The 16,424-nt window shown below is 45.7% G+C and overlaps 1 protein-coding gene across 2 annotated transcripts in view; it reads right to left on the bottom strand.

The window, feature by feature from the left end:
* The window catches only part of PTH1R (parathyroid hormone 1 receptor), a 131,045-nt gene that overhangs the window by 30,755 nt on the left and 83,866 nt on the right, over positions 1-16,424 (bottom strand). For both annotated transcript variants that reach the window (XM_072854889.1, XM_072854890.1), the window contains 3 exons: positions 14,479-14,589; positions 12,817-12,935; positions 2,579-2,673 (listed from right to left, as the gene is read on the bottom strand). In XM_072854889.1, the coding sequence (XP_072710990.1) occupies positions 2,579-2,673; positions 12,817-12,935; positions 14,479-14,589 (325 nt within the window). The remainder of the gene's footprint in view (positions 1-2,578; positions 2,674-12,816; positions 12,936-14,478; positions 14,590-16,424) is intronic.

Below are 16,424 nucleotides of genomic sequence, written 5' to 3'. Positions count from 1 at the left end.
AGGGTGTGCAAATATGGACTGTTGTGTGCACGCAGTGTGTGTGTGCAGTACGTGTGTGATGAGTTTGCACACGCAGGACACTGTGTGTGCAGTGGACGTGTATCTGGAGGCAGTAGGAGGTGCATTCAGGAGTGTGTGCACATCTGAAACACGGGCTGAATGCAGTTGGTGCGCAGCCAATGTGCAGGGTGTGTGCCGTGAGCATGCATCCAGCGTGCAGTGTACGTTCAGGGAACGTACATCTGGTGTGCAGCGCGTGTGCAGTGAGAGGCACGTGCATTCCTTGTGTGCAGTGTGTACATCATGAGCGTGTCCCTGGTGTTCAGTTCACATGCAATATGTGTGCGTCGGATGTGCAATCATTTTCCAAGATGTACAGATAGAAGGCAGGATACATGCACAGTGCTCACTGATACTAGAGTGTGTATCCTCTGTGTGTCCCTTTCACTGTCAAATCCATCCCTCCAACAAACCTACCCCTCTCAGAGTCAAACCCTGCATTTAAAGACTTCACATTTATCTGCACTTTGTGCAGAGGAAATGGACTACAAAGGCTTGTAGCCACTAAAAACCTTGTAGCCTACAGAACCTGTGGCCACTAAAAACCTTGCAGAGGTTCTTGTAAACTGCTGATCTTTGTGCCCACTCCAAATTTAGTAGTAACTACAGTAGTAACTATAGTGTGCTGGGCTGTTTTCTCTGTTTGCCATTAGAGACACTATCCATTGCTTGGTCATGTCGAGCAGTTTCTGGGCTTCACCCCAGCAATGGCAGCAATGACCCCACAAATGCTGATTGTAAAGCGCTTTAAGATCCTTTTGGGGGAAAAGCTGGATGGTAAGATGTGAATGGGTTAGACCCATATCTATGAGGTGTGTTTTAGGAACAGTAATCCTGCCTTTGGGGAGAAGAAGGAACTAACTGACCTGCTGGCATCCCCTTCTGTCCTCTATAGCTCTGTTGCCTGGCTAGCCATGCATCAATCTATCCATGGATTTATACTCTCTTAAATCCCCAGATCCAATAATGGAAATAAAAAATAATAGCCGTGGGGTTTTTTTCCTCCTTTGAGGGAGGTTGTCACAGAAATAACGGTTGTTTCCTGTGCTATTGTAATACACATTACACCAAATGGAACTGCTGAGGTATAAATGAAGACAGGCTTTGCTCTCTCCATTTGAAATGTAGTCAGTGAATCTCTGGATTATGTGTTATCTGAAATAAAATCTGGCTTGGTCCCTGTTGCTGCTTTGATCCTTGGGACAAAGATGCTGTAGCATAGTCATCCATGTAGTCTGGGCTTAAGTGAAGTGCTCCGACTACGTGATGAAAGAGAGAGCATGTCTCCTGAAACTAAGAGTACACGTGCATACGTGGACATTAAATATTTTAACAACCTTGCCAGTGTCCAGCGGGAAATGAAACAGGGGGGTAAGGGCTGAGAGGACAGGAGGGTGGTGGCAGGGATGGGTTCTGGGACTACATCATGTGAAGTGCCTCCAGGAGGGGTCTGCAGTCCCCTTTGGCTTGTGTGTGTCACAGATTCAGGAGCCGGGATGCTCTGCTATCCAAGCAAATCCCCCTGACCTCCTTTTGCTCACTGCAGAGCGGTCTGAGCACTTTTAGAGCCAAAGGCCACATATTTTATTCCCAGTGGTATGTGTCCGGGGCTTAGCTCGAGCTTGCATGGTAGGAGCTGCTGAGTTCATCTGCAGACACCACGTGGCTGTTTGCTGCGTGGAGAATTTCCCTCCACAGCTGTTGTCTGGGCCCTGCTGTCTGCTAGAAGTCACTGCCAGCCACCAAAGGGAGGCAAATCTGGCGCTCAGGGGATCAGGACTCAACACCCAGCTCCACCTGCAGCTCACCAGGTATGGTTTCCCGAAGGACAAACTTCTACCTGTGAGCGAGACCTTTCATCCCTCCCTTCCCCTGGTCTCTACAGCACCGAGGAGATGCAACAGCCAGGTCTGAGCGCTGGATGACGTGGGTTCAAAATGCTATTTAGGGGTCTACATCCCTTGGCAGGGGTGGTGGAAAGGGAGGGCAGAAAATCAGAGTTAGGAGAGTGAGTGGTCATTTTTGGCTCCCTAGGTACAGCAGCAGTATGGGGAGACTGGAGGAGTCAGTCCAGCACTTTTACATGGCTGAGGTCCCCTTCAACTGGTTTGTCTTTCATGAATATTTTGGTTTAGAGTGGAGTTTCCCTTCTGAAACCTTAGCTATCTAAAAAGTAGCCATCTAAATCTAAGCCAGTCATCTGCAGGGATGGTAGGGACAGAAAGCCTTAGATAGTCTTCCAAGGGAGAGGAACCTCTTCCTGGTGATGCCTCTCTTCCCGTTTGCTACAAAGAGGGTCTAGAAAACTCCATTGCAGGCAAGCGGAAGAAGTTCAAACATCCCACCCGCCGTCCCCCAAGAAGTTTGACCTAAGTAACACTAACACAGCCCAAAGCACAGATGCAACCTCTTGTGGCTTGCTGAAGAAGCACATGCCACCCCAGTTTTATCCTTTAGGAAAGCCCGAGGCTTTTCCAGTCTAGTGACAACTTGCTTAGGTAGAAACAGAGCCGCCTACCTGAAGTATCCCAGGATAAGGACAGCAACTGTGAGGGATCCCAGAGAGATGGAGTATCCAACAGTATAAATCAAATAGAGGCGATCAAAGACCTCCTGCAGTACAAATGATGGAAAAAATAGCGTCACATTAGAACGCGTCCTACTGCATCGTAACACAACCGTGGTAGCAGCACAGAGATTCAGGCTATCATACCTGCTGGGGGTGTACAGCTCTGGGAAACCTTTAACGATCACACTTGATGTCATCTTTTTGACATAAGAGCACCTTGGAAAGCGGTATTCATCTTTCCTAATGACAGGGGGAGCTGGGATTTTTGCAAGGGACTAGTGATGGAGTTGGGTTAATCCCATGCCTGGGAGTTTTGCAGCATTTTCATCCCAAAGGAACCCAAAGCGCTTTACAAACTCTCAGCCAAATCCAGAGATCACTTGGCAACTTTTGCTTGAACAAAATGCCCACTGACCTGGGATTTTTGCTGGAACCGTAAAATTTAGCCATAAGGCTATGCCCTACCATTGCTGAATGACTGATGTCCAGGCTGGTGGAGAGTCAACCCACCACAGAAAACATGGGGAGGATATACTTTGGCTGTGGGATATGAGAAGAAATCACCTGTGTTTATTTTTCTTTTTTTAAAATCAAAAGCAGCCTATGATTGTGGTTATCCAATTCAACCAGACACAACTTTAGCTTGCCAAAGTCCCATTGGAAAAGGCCCTGTGACAGGAGAGCTCAGAGTAATTAATCCTGTAGTAGGTTTTAGTTCTCTTGGCCCTCTGTATTTTAGTGTTGAAACCCTGAGCTTTCCATTAAATATTGGGATGCTTTTCTTCATCCTGTGCTAGGGCATACAGCTTAATGCAGGAATTACTGAATATCTGCCTGAAAAGGGTTAAAACGCCTGCTACCGTCCTAGCTTGTACTGCCTTTCATCGTCTGAAATTAGAAATAAACCCTGAAGAAACCAACCAATTCAGCATCTTTCTCCTCGCTCCCTCCTCCCCTGCCTCCCGCCTTTCCCTCACCCCACCCGCTGGGTTGCAATAACATTAGTAACGCTGGGCTCTGAATGACAGCTCTGATTTTGATTTGAGGCTAGAAATGCTGTCCTGGAATGCGAAACCTCAGCCCTATTACATCAGAATCCCCAGATATGTGAATGTTTCTTTGCGGTTTCCACTGGTAGAGTGATGTACTTGCCAATATTCATCTAGCATGTGTGTATGTGCGTATTTATATAAATATCTCTATATATCTGTGGAGGCAGCAGGCACTAAAAAGCCAATGTGAGCAGATTCGGGAGCTTTAGGGGAAAAAAAAAAAAAGCTCCTTCCCTTCAAAGCCTGGTGCACTTTTCCCACTGCCAAGCTGGAATCCTCTTTGAACTGGAAAACATTTGCGTCCAAGGTGAAAATTAAAAAAAAAAAAAAAAAAAAAAAAATCCTACTCCAAGTTTAGGATTCTTGGTAATTCAGCAGTTGTGAGGTGTTACTATGCCCAGCTGAACAAAAGCGTCCCTGAGCCCCATTCAGAAATTTAACCGGAAAGATCCATGTTCGTATCTGACAACGCCACCGTTGTAGCAGCAATGGCCTTGGGAAGGGCCTGCTGATTGGCTGGCAGGACGTTTTCGGAGGCTGTGGTTAATTCCTCTGATTAACCACAGGGCCTCTTTTTGAAAGGATATTGAGTCAGAACTGCCAAGACATACACATGCATGCATGCATGCACGCTGGTGTGCCTGCTTGCAGACATGGTGCCACAAATCTTACTCGGTGTTGTGATGGGGAGCCTTCAGGGAAGGTGATTTTTGGATGGGGTGCTTAGGTCCTTGGGGAAAGCCTCAGGAGCAAAAGGTTGAGGTTCTGCAAAAGGCTGCACAGGGCAGCCCTTGGGAGGGCAGCTCATGCTTGCTAGTTCCCAGGGGTGTTTGTCCTCAGGAGTGGTGAGACCTGGATTTACCCAGGAGGAAAAAAAAAAGCTGTAAAGGCAATTCCAGGTCTCACTCATCTGCTGGCACAAGGGAGGTCCCAGCTCGGGGGAAACCGCAATACTGCATCAGGAAAAGTCCTCCAGGTAACAAAATATTGAGTCATCTGCCAGCTGAAACAACCACCTCTATGGTTTGAGAACCCTCTTTTTGGAGCTGAGATGGATGGGAATTTAAATAATTCACAGAAGGTCATGCATGGCCAAGCCATGGACACAGCCTGGACCCCTGTAGTCTCAAGACAGTGCACTACCTACTAGACCATCCTGCTACAGCAGGAGCTCTACCTGATGTCTCTTATAAATCCACCTTGAAGACAGACTGACCATTACTGGTCATCCACTGACCTGTTGGAAGAGGCAAGCCACCCTTCAAAAATCTGGCCTTGCCACACCATGAGACCCTGCTTTAAAAGGTGTGATACTTTAACCAGTGTCACGTAATTTGAATCCTGCAGTAATCCTTCACTGTTTCAACTGTTGACACATGTGCGCTGAAAAAAAGCTAAAGAAAAACCAGAAGGACAAAACCTCAATCTCTATGATTCCAGGGGCTGGGATTTTCAGGAACATATTGTAAAATTCACAATACAGTACCAAGATTAGGGAACATCAGTTTCAAAACTGGCGTCCTTGAATGTTGCCCTCTGCCCACTCCATCCCATGCCCTGCTGAGATGAGATAATGATGGGGAAGGTGTGGGATGGATCTGATTCCCCCTTTCTTCCCATCTCTTACAGCTTTCCTGTGCCTCTTGCATCTGCCACCTCCCTAAGGAGTACCCAACTTGTCCCCTTCCCCTGCCAACAGGGCCTGCAGAATAATGCTCTGGAGGCCTTCCCTTCACATGGCTGAGCCGGTCATGGTTGTTTGTGGAGGGTGCTGGGCAGGATGAGGCCCCCCCGATGTGGTTGAGCTGGTTTTGGGGTTGGTGAAATGACTTGCCATCAAGTCATGCACCATGCATCCTCTCTAGGTCATGCTCTGTGGTGCTCTCAGGCAATGCACAGCCTCAGAGCACTTCCTTTCCCCCATCCTCACTGGCCACACATCGCAAAGCTCCACCAAACCACAGCCATCTATATCTTATAGCCAGGTGAAATGATCTGTCTGCAGAGAGTTAGCCCACCTGATCTTCCCCTCCTGACCTCACTCCAGCCATAACTTAGAGACTGACAATAGACTGGAATGCAAAAAAAGTAAGTACTATTTCAGATGCATTGCATGCTGAATGCGTAACAAGATCTCCTTTTCCCCCTCCCTCTTGGTTTGGTGGGAGACTTCCTCTCTGCTCCCCTTTGTATCTCAGCTTTCCACCAGCCTGACCTCAGGGTAGAAACTTCACAGCAGCCTGGTGGCTTTGGGAGAACAGGAAACCAAAACAGAGCTGGAGATGGCTTCTGCATGAACTCAGAGAGTGCATGGAAAAAGCAAAATAAACAAAACCCAGCCACCACGGGCATCCACAGGCTGGATGTGCCCCCCTCCCACAAGGGTCCCTGCATTCCCCACTCCCTGTGGTTTGGATGTCTTCCAGGTGTGTGACCCTCAGAGCAGTTGGCTGTTACATTTTCATACTGTGCTCAGGGCTTAACCCGACTCCTAATTTGTCCACTTCCACCAATGGGGAGATAATTTGCATTGATCTGAATCCAGAGGAAAACTGCTTTCCTCTGCAGGACAGCTCAGAGCTACATCAGAGCACCAGGCGTGGGATTTCGAGGCCCCATCCATTGCAAAACCATGGCTGTGCTTTCACTCTTGCATTACAGCCAGCTGTAGGACAGCATGTGAAGGGCATTTCTGCTCCCTCAAACTCTCTTACAGGTACATGGAGTTTGTCATAGTGGATGTGGTCCTCTAATTGAGATGTCTATGGTGTGGGTGGCTCCATCAGAGCTGGCTACCTGAGGTCCCAGCAGCAAGAAGAGGTGCTTTAGGCTGCAATTTGCCTATTTTAATCACAGGATGGTGCCCTCAGCCACCAGCTGCACTGACTGGGTTGTCACAAGAGGAGTCCAGGGTGACTAGCTCAAATAGAGGTGTTTGCATTTATATAGTGATTCCCATCCATTTGAGTCTCAGGTAAGAGGTCTTGTAGGACTCAATGCAGTTGTCCTTACATGTGTCTCATAATTTTAGACACCAAGTGTTCTGTCTGGCTTCAAGCTGCTTTTGCAGAAGGGAATGAGTTTCCTCTAGGTCCCATGTTGTGTCTGCAGTTCCCATGCTGTTGTCTCATGTAACCTAGGACATCTCATTTGGCTCTGGGCATAAACATAACCCATGTTTCAGCATCTGGATGAAACCTTCAGGGCTTTGGTGTTTGTGTGTCCTGTTTCCTTCCAGTGTCACAGGGAGCGTGACCGAGACATGTATTTTCTAGGTGACTGGTGGCAAACTCCATTCTGAGTGTTGTTGCACTGTGCCCAACTTTCTCCTTTCATCCTTCTTCGTTCCCCTTTTGTGAGACGATGGCAAGACTCTGCAACATTTAGGTCGTGAAGCTGAAATGGATCCAGTGGTCTTTTGAGGGGTTGGCAGGCTATGTTGAAGGGTGGGATTAGCAGTATATGAGGATGGAAGCATATGTAAGGGCTTTCCAGATCAACTATCTGCAAAGTTTCTCAAAGCTGCTGATTCAGATGTTGCTAATGACATGTTTGAAATTAGTGGGGGAAGCATTTTACTGCTCTGAATGATAAGCAATGCCAGAAAGCTTCTGTCACTAGCTCTACTCACTGCTTTTCTTGTCTTTTTTTAAAATAAAAGATGTGACTAAAAAAAGCTTAATGGCAGGGCGAAGGGATATTTGCAAAAGGCACAAAACAGTCACTGAATTCCAAAGCCTAAGGGAAATCATTGAGTGTTGAACATGACTTTTTGCTACAGAATTCTGTTCCCCTCATCTATAGAGGCGACAGGCACCAGATCCCCACCACCTGGATAGCGACTGGGGTCAGCTCTCAGACTAAGACACCCCAATTTAGATGTGTAAATGTGCGTCTCTGTGTGTGTTGAGTGTCTATGTTCGCATGATAGTCAGAGAGATCTTCGGACTCAGTTGCCTACACCTAAGCACTAAGTGCTGTGTGAGATGGGGGCTGATGACAGGGTTGCTTGCAAGAATGAAAACCACATCTCAGTTATGCATTTTTTTTTTTATTCCTATGCATATTTTAAATCATCTGCCCATCTTTCATGATGCGGATGTATGACACTTTGATGCCATTTCAGCTATATAACTCAGTATACACTGTGTAAACATGTTTTATGCCATCAGTTTGAGGCTACACAAAGTTGTTGGCTTTTAAAAGGACCCCAGAGAGCTCCAAGAACAAAGGCCAGGCATAGAAGATTTTTGGTTTGAACAATGGAGTTTAGATAAAGCAGCCTGGAAACATGCTGTGCCTTTCTCATTGTGTTTGGTATGTGATGGATTCTCGAGGCCTCTCTGATTTCTCTAGAAGCAGTAAAACCACTATAATATAAACAAGCAGTAGCAGATGAAGACAGGATTGGTGGGCTGAGGTTAGACCTTAGGACAGTCCATCTTGCTAGGCTGGTGGTTTCCAGGCTGAGCTAACCTCCCAAGTTGCTGGCTCATATTCCCCTTCCCCATGACTTCAGTAGATGTAGGTCACGTTTACCATTAAGCTCAGCCTTGAAAACAGAATGGGTTTGACCTGCTTTAAAAAAAGATGTGTTTGGCATTAGTGTTGTTTTTGGGGAGATGGGAATGAAGGAAATTTCTGCTTATTGAGCAAAATATGTCATTACTCCTGCCAGCGTCTGAAAAGGTGGCCAGAAAAATGACCATGCTGAAGGAGCTGCTATTGGCTGGCTGTGTGAAAGGGAAGGGGTCCATGACCAAAGGGCGACTATGGTTTTTGGAGAGAAATTGCCTAAAAAGCTGCCTACTAATGCCAGGGGCACATCAGAACTTCCCATGTGTGCCACGTTTTATGCAAAGATCAAAGAGCTCCAAGAAGACAGGTTGCCCTGACTCCTAATTTTAAAAGAACCTTAAGAAAGCTGCAAGGAGAATGGCCAATCTGGGCCAGACCGAAGGTCCTTTTAGCCCTGCTCCCTGTCTCCTACATGCCCAGGAACAGATGCTTAGGGAAGAGTGTAAGGACAGAACAAATACAGAATAAATATATATATATACACCTATGTGTCTATCATCTAGTAGTTACGTAGCAGTGCTGTATACCCTCTCCCAGTGTTCAGCAGCCTGTGGTTCAGCGATGTGAAACACACAGCAGACAGATAAACAGCTGGTGTTTAACCACACCGCCTTCCTCAAAGAGTGAACACCGGCCAATCCATTCCTTTTCCTTCCCTTGTCCTACTGTCTCTCTTTAAACACCAGATGGAAAATAAACAAAGCAGAGCTGCCTGGTCAGGGTGCTGGGGTGGGAAGTCACAGATCTCTCTGCTTATCTGTTCAGAGGCAAGGAGACTTTCTGAAGACCCAGGGTGCAATTGGGATGGGGGATGCCCGTGCACGACTCCTGGGGACGGAGTGGGAGAAAAAGATTTTCCACCATCTCTGCTGCACTGGTGAAGGGTTATCTTAAAAGCAGGATATGAGAGAATATATACAGACTGTGGTGGAGCGGTGGCTTCAAAGGCACAAAGAAAAGTGTCTTATCTTCCCATGATGTGCTGCTAGGACACCTTTCCACAAAACTTCTTCCTACCCCTTGCTAAACAGTTGTCTTCTACAGACCGTGTCCGAGACATGGTTGTTCATGGCAAGATTAATGCTATCTGCAAGGTATATGGGGAAACACACTTCAAAAACTAGCTGCAGCCTACCTGCTCTCCTGGCTAAAGAGCGGACATCAATCTTCAGGGCTGTCAATCCAGCGTCCTTCAGCAGTGCTAATTTTCCCTTAGAAAACAGCCCAAGAGCAATTGCTCACTGGGCAGTTACGAGCTGTTAATTCTCCTGGCTCTGATGGCTTTAGCATACTTTGCTAATTTCAGAAAGCGGTTTCCGTGCTGCTCTGTGTGAAATAATCCTATTTATATGGTTCAGGAAAAGGTAGCGAAAGACACAAACTTTCTCTGGGGCCCTCTGTTTGCTGCTTTGGCCAATCTTATAATTATCCCACAGTGGCTAAAATGAGAAAACTACACACCTAAACAAACATACATGGACATATATATACGCGTGCGTGCGCATGGACGTGGGTGTTTATTTAGGTGTGTGTATCTGTATATATAGCTATCTATAGATATAGGCCTATTTCTAGAGATAGGAACGCAGAGAGAGATATATATAGTCACAGACAGACATTTTTTTCCTAATGCTTTCTAATGCATACTTTCTCAAATGTTCCTCTGGTTACATCTGCTCGGATGCTGTCCTACTCAGAGTCAGCCCACAATCTCCTTTCAAAATGTTGGTTAAATGCAGCTGTTACTGGTGACGCAAAGATGCTTTTCCCCAGGGGGGGAAATAATAATAGAAAACAATCTCTCTCTAAAGACGACTAGTCTATCTTGCCAAATTCCCTAATTCTGACATCTCTTGACATATTTACTTCAAGAAAAAAATCAAAGGAAGGTTTATTAATACCAGTGCTTCAGAGCCATGCTTGGGTGTGAAAGACAAGAGGCCTTCCTTGCTCTCTGAAAGTCATCACCCAGCTGAGAAAAAAACAGAAGGTCATTCCTTTTCTCTTTTATTTCCAGAGTGCTTTTCATACCAGAAGGCCCAAAGACCCGCAGTGGATGTATATGCATTGCTTCACTTGTCATTAAAATGCAGCCACCTCTACGGTAAAACAAGGCGACTACATGACAGCATGCAGCATCACTATGAGGTGAGTGCAGGGCTGGACTGAGGAAAGCAATCTCTTGCAAATTCAAGATTAATAATAATAATAATAATAATAATGAGTAATAGATGCTGTTGAAAAGCATTTATTAATCAAGATACAATTCCAAAGCTGGAGGAAACTTCCATTTTTAATACTGTTCTTTGCACTGGGCAGGCATCACTTAGGCAATGCCATCTTATCCATTTAATCTGAACAATGATGATGGTCTAATTTGTCTCTACCATTAAATATCATTAAATTCACCTCTGTGTAGCTAGAACAGAAAACTTATGGCAAGAGATGACTGAGCCTTGTGTACAGAATAATGAGGCTGATAATATTGGGACAGTTTATTAAAACAGCTCATAAAGGGAGAGATCATGAGGAGCAGTAATTTCCCAAGTGAGAGCAGAGGTTGAGAATAAAAATGAAGTCTTCTGCATCATGACACCTCATCTAATGTCTCTCCATTAGGAAGCACAGTCCGAATCCCCTGTCTGTGCAGTGACCACCTCTACACTCAGGGAACACAGACAAAGACAGAGACATGAAACCCAGGACAACAGACTTTGCTTTCAGCCTTTTTTACCATCCTGGGGGTGGAAGGTCTCTGTTTCTTCCTTGTGCTGGTAACAAATGGACAACTCTCTTCTTTGTACCCTTCCCCTACCGATTTACCTTGACCAAATCCTAGCTGGCAGCATGGGAGGTTTCAAAGAAAGGACCTCCTTTCCCTAGGGGAAATCTAGGAGACTTGCTCAGATGGAGAAGTCTACAGCAGATGACTCCCACCTCAGGACATGGCTGTGAGAGGTGGGACAGGGGAGACCATGACTTCAGAGAGGTCAAGAAGTTGTGCAACTTAGTAAAGCTCTCAAGCTGAGCAAGATGCTCAATGGCTCCAACACCTACTTCAGAAACTTCCCAGAAACCTCTGGGGCTAAAATAGCTCTTTTCACTATATGGACTGGGAAAAGATGAGTCCCACCAAACTTGTTCTAAAGGTGAACATCGTCCAGCATTGAGACAACACACTTTGCTGTTAAGTAGCTGGAGCAGTACCTGGTGTATACAACCTTGTCTGTTCCTTGACCGCGTGATATAATGCAAGCAGATGCTCAGATAAGACTTCCTCACTAAACAACTTCATTCATACGTTGCTTCACCGTTGAGAAAAAAAAAAAAAAAAAACAAACAAAAATACTATGCTGTGGTTGAATTTAAAATTAAGAACATTCTCCCAAAGGGACTGTGTATCATCTTCAAGCCTTCTCCCCACTGTGAAGCTTGTGGTTAGATCTTTATCTCCAACTGTCTGAAAATAACGCTTGCTGCAAATGATCAGTCCCTAATGCCATACCCCATATCCAAGGAGGACATCTTCCAAGTACCACTGAGAAACCAGAGGTTTCTGCTAAATTCTTTGCAAATTACAGAAATAGACCAGCAACCGCGTGTGGGTGGAAATGTCTTTCTCTGCAAAACAAGTAGGTCACGTCCTCTCAGGTGTCTCCATGGACAGCTTTGCTGTCACGTTAGCACAGAATTGCTTCTGCGATGCGCTCAACTTGGGAGGCATGCAGAAGCACTGCAGAGCCCCAGCTGGGCTCAGACCCAGACGGAGAGGTAGGAAATTTCTGCCAGTTACTATTTTGCCAGTCACCTGAATTTGTGTAAAAATAAGGCCCATAGATCTGATGTATAGATAGACATCTTTTTTTTTTCTTTTTTTCCCAGGAACATACCAAACCCTCTCCATGTGCTATGAATCCCTTTTCTAACTTTGGACTTGTGTCCCTGTTTCAAAATTGTGACTACACCAGAATTAGTTCGAGATCTGTTCTTACATGTTAGTTTGCTTTAGTAAAGGACTTTGTCCCCACCCATCTCCAATGAACAGACCATGTAAAACCTCTGATCCTTAATTTATACCTCTCAACCAAGAGGTTCTCTGTTAACCACCTACAGAAGCAGGGTTGCTATTGGTTTGATTGACACATCTTTTAGCTCTGTGTTTGTACATCCCCTAGCACAGACAAGCACATAAACATTGAAATTATTGGTAACAACCTCATAGCAAAATTATTGCCTGGTGGGGAAGAGGGAGTCTCAATGGCATGGAACAACCTCCAACCACTTCTTAGTGTCCCTGAGCCTGCTTCAAGTTTCCCCAAGATCTCTTTACAAATGGGATCATGGCAGCTGGAGGAACCCTTTCTGGCTTTGAGGACAATTTCAAATTCAAATAATTCCCCATCAAAACAAAGATGTGGCTTTGGCAAGCTTGGACATAGTTTCAAGACGAGGCAACAAACTAGAGCTCATCAAGGGTTTTAAATGAGACAGTGGTCCTTGGGTTAGGCCTGGACGAGGCCCACACTTCATGCTCCATGCACAAATGCAATTGCCTACCCTTTCCCTCGTCTCGTTGGTGAGGAACTTGGCACATTCGCTGTAGTTTGCCCAGGTGCGGTTGTTGCCTGGGACCAACTCCCAGCTCCCGTTCAGGTCACACCGGCGATAAGCATGGCCTGTGGGAGAGAAACGAGAGACAGAGTAAACCAGACTAGACCTGGTAGAACAGGAGAAACTTCTTCCAAGGGTGGATCCCATCAACCCTGATGCCTCCTGCCTGCTTTGAAGCTCAGCTGCAAGAACACAATTTCCATCTCCTTAGCAACCTTATCAATTTTCTAGCTGAGAAACACCAGAGAGCTAATAACAAGTTGCACTTAGTTTAGGTTAAGATATTGGGTCTACAAACCAAGGAGAGAAGCTTTGAAAAGTCCCAAAGCACAGAATCTTCCTCAGAGTTGCAGCTCTCCCTATGAAAATAAACAGTGATCTATATTATGCTGCTCTTTGTTTACAGATTCAGTGCACCTCAAGATAGATTTTTTTATGGCTACCCTCCTCATGATGATGAAGAAAGAAGAGAAGGCAAGGTTTCATTTCGGGATTCAGCTGGCAGATGAAAACATCCATGTTCAGATGTCTGTGTGGGGGTATTGTTGCATGAGCTGTGTGTAAAAAGTCCCGTTACAGTTAAAAGGGATGAAACCCGTCAACAGATCTATCTGTCCTGTGACTACAGAAGGAGAGCTTATAGACACCTCTGCATCTAAGGGTCTTAATCTGACTCCCACCCTAGCTGACTTGACCAGTGGACATCAGTGAGGTGGGGAATCTGTGCCATGTTGGGTTATGGAGAAAAATGGATGGATTGGCTGTTCCTCCTGGCCTCTAATATGAAGTGCATGTGCAGGGGTCTCTGCGAGAGGTCATCAGCCAGGGGTTAAGCTGGCTCAGCTCACAGTCCCTTATAGAAAAGGCAGGACAGACTATGTGCAACCAGGGTGCACTAGAATATCATGACTTGTTTTCTGAAAACAGCATCAGTGCTCTGCTGGGAACATATAGTCTTAATTCTCTAATATTTCAGTGTTTGGGTGCACAGCTTTGCCTGAGAAAAGAGAATGCTTTAGCTTTGAAAATACACTGAGGAGCGAGTGTACTTCAATTGCTTCTAAAAACATGCACAGACTTTGCGGCACCACAAGCAAGCCAAGAAATGTGCTGCCTGAGGGAAAGCGAGATAGGGAGGAATTCACATGTTCTGGTTACCAGCGCTGTTCTCAGATACCCACTGTAGGGGTCTGGGCAGAGATCAGTGGCTAGAATTAACAAACCCGTGAAGTCAAGAACATAAATTGGAAGAATATCTTGTGGTTTCTATTGCTACGCAAAGTTTGTGGCGTCAAAAAATACAGGTTTGTAACGCTGCAAGACTACCCAGTTGTAAGCATTTAATTGGTGCTTATAATGCGCCATTACAGTCTGTGTGAGGCAGGTGGGAAATTTGTCATTGTTTAGGTTAAAACAGAGCTTTTCTTTCAGCATAAAAAAATAATGGCTGTTTCTTTACTTCCTTTTCCCTGGCTTTACTCCTGCTTGGAAGGGAGTCCCTATGTGATTAAAAAAAAGGATGCTAAAGAGGATTTCTAATTTTCTGACTCCCAGGCTTCCCCTTGCTGCAGTTTACCAGGCTCTGCTGACATTAAGGACAACACCTACCTTTGTGATTGAAGTCATAGATGTACTCGGGACATGGCATAGCCACCACTTTGCCTGGCACACCTTCAGGCCAGCAGACAATACCATCCCACTCAGGAAGACAAAAGCCATCTGTGGAAGAGACACAAAGATAAAGAGGAGTCACTGGACCTGCAGAGGTGACACTAATGCCCCACCATTTGGAGAGGGCTCTCCGTGAAAAAGTCAACAACACTGTCACTCAATTCGAAAAAGCCGCTCTTAAGCATCATTGCGATTTTCTTCTTAGCGTTTAGCTCCAAAAGGTGCAGCTTCTCCCAAGTTTTATTTCAGAAGGACGTGGTCAGCTGAGCACTCTCTGAGAGGGGTCAATGATTCTGGAAAGTTGCTTTCCCTTGTGGGCTGGAAGAAATGAAAATGGGGCAGGAGAGCCCCATGAAAATGAGTGGAGAACAGGAGGACTCGAGTATTCAGGACTCTGTAGACTTACGGGCAACCTGGAGATGCCCAAGGGAGCTTGGCTGGGTACAGCCTTGATATGGCAGCACAGATTTGAGCCTACGCTACTATTTTGGATTTCTGCCCTTCGCTCAGCCACGGGTTTCCAGAAAAGGAGCAGAAAGAGAATGGGCAGGTGGAGAAGTCACATGAGCCCCGTTGCCTTAGGAATGCAAATATCCTGGGAACTGTTTATCTCTCTCTGTTGTACTACTTTGCTAGGCTCACTGCTACTTCCTAACCTTTTCAGAAGGGAGTGGTGGGGTGGTTGTTACAGGATTTTTCTTTAAATCATCCTTGTTCTGCCTTTTTGTTCATTGAAGAAAGCTAGAACAGCCCTGAAGGAAAAATCCTGCCTCCCCCCATACACAGGTCTCCCTTTTCCCTCTGTGTATGTTAGGTTTATTTGCAGATATCTGTGATTTATGTGCCTAGAGCAAGGAAAATCAGAGATACAAACCAAGAAAAAAGTCCTTTCCCACATTTTGTGTCTGCCTTTTTTCCCCAAACCTTTTTTTGAAAATTGGCAAGTATGTAGGTATAAATTTAAAGTTCTTTAATTGTCATTTTGCAGTTCTCCAGAACTTGAGAAATAATTAAGCAGGTCTTCCATCGACCCGTAATTATGAGAAGCTTCGCTTCTCTCTTCACAAACGGAGGTACCAGCCAATCATTCAAGGGCTCCAGCATCGTGTCCTAGATGAGCATGTAAGCTAAGGAGGTCATGAAGGAGCTCTGCAGCCCATGGGGTTTGCCACCAGCCTCTGAAGCAGCTGAGATACCAGTGATGGAGGCAGACTGCCCTGGGAGATGGGCTGCCCACCCTCCCGGCAGTCTCCTCTTCCTCATCGTCTGTTCATTCAGTCTGCAAGGGACAAAGCCAGAACTTATCCATATTTAGAAGGACTGAGAAATCCTCCAGGCTTCTTGAAAGCTGTGGGAATCGACCTCATTTTCAACACTGCTTTAAAGAGGGGGAAATCAAACCCCGTCCTTCCAGCTTGTCAACCACCCATTTCTGCAGCTTTTGATCCATAAGTTCCCAGTCCCACAAGGGAGCAAGTTCCCACTCAGACGTGGATGTTCAACGTGGGCTGCATTTCCAGTCCCTGAGGAAGGACTATGCACACAAATCTAACCTGGTGCTTACATATGCCTTTGTGTTGGGCTGTATTAACTGCACCCATCAGTTAAAATCCAGATGCAGTAGAGTATTTGAAGTAAAAAGCAAAAAAAGGGTGAATCTGCCCCAGCTCTGCTTTCAGAGCAACATCTGCCTTCCATACTGATGGCAGCCTGTGAAGTAGTTTATCAACAGCGTATAAAGTGTCTGACAGAGAGGAGTTACACGCGAATCAAAATAAAATGGAGCAGCCGGCTCTTATCTGTGGAAGAGCTCCACTAGTAAAGAAATGATAAGCATGGCCAAGATCTCAGCATGTTTCATTAATATCAAAGCTAGTGCCTTA

Source organism: Ciconia boyciana, chromosome 2 (genome assembly GCF_034638445.1).
Source record: "Ciconia boyciana chromosome 2, ASM3463844v1, whole genome shotgun sequence".
Taxonomy (NCBI): Eukaryota; Metazoa; Chordata; class Aves; order Ciconiiformes; family Ciconiidae; genus Ciconia; species Ciconia boyciana.
The sequence above is the reverse complement of the archived record's forward strand: the minus strand, read 5'-3'. Positions and strand labels throughout refer to the sequence as shown.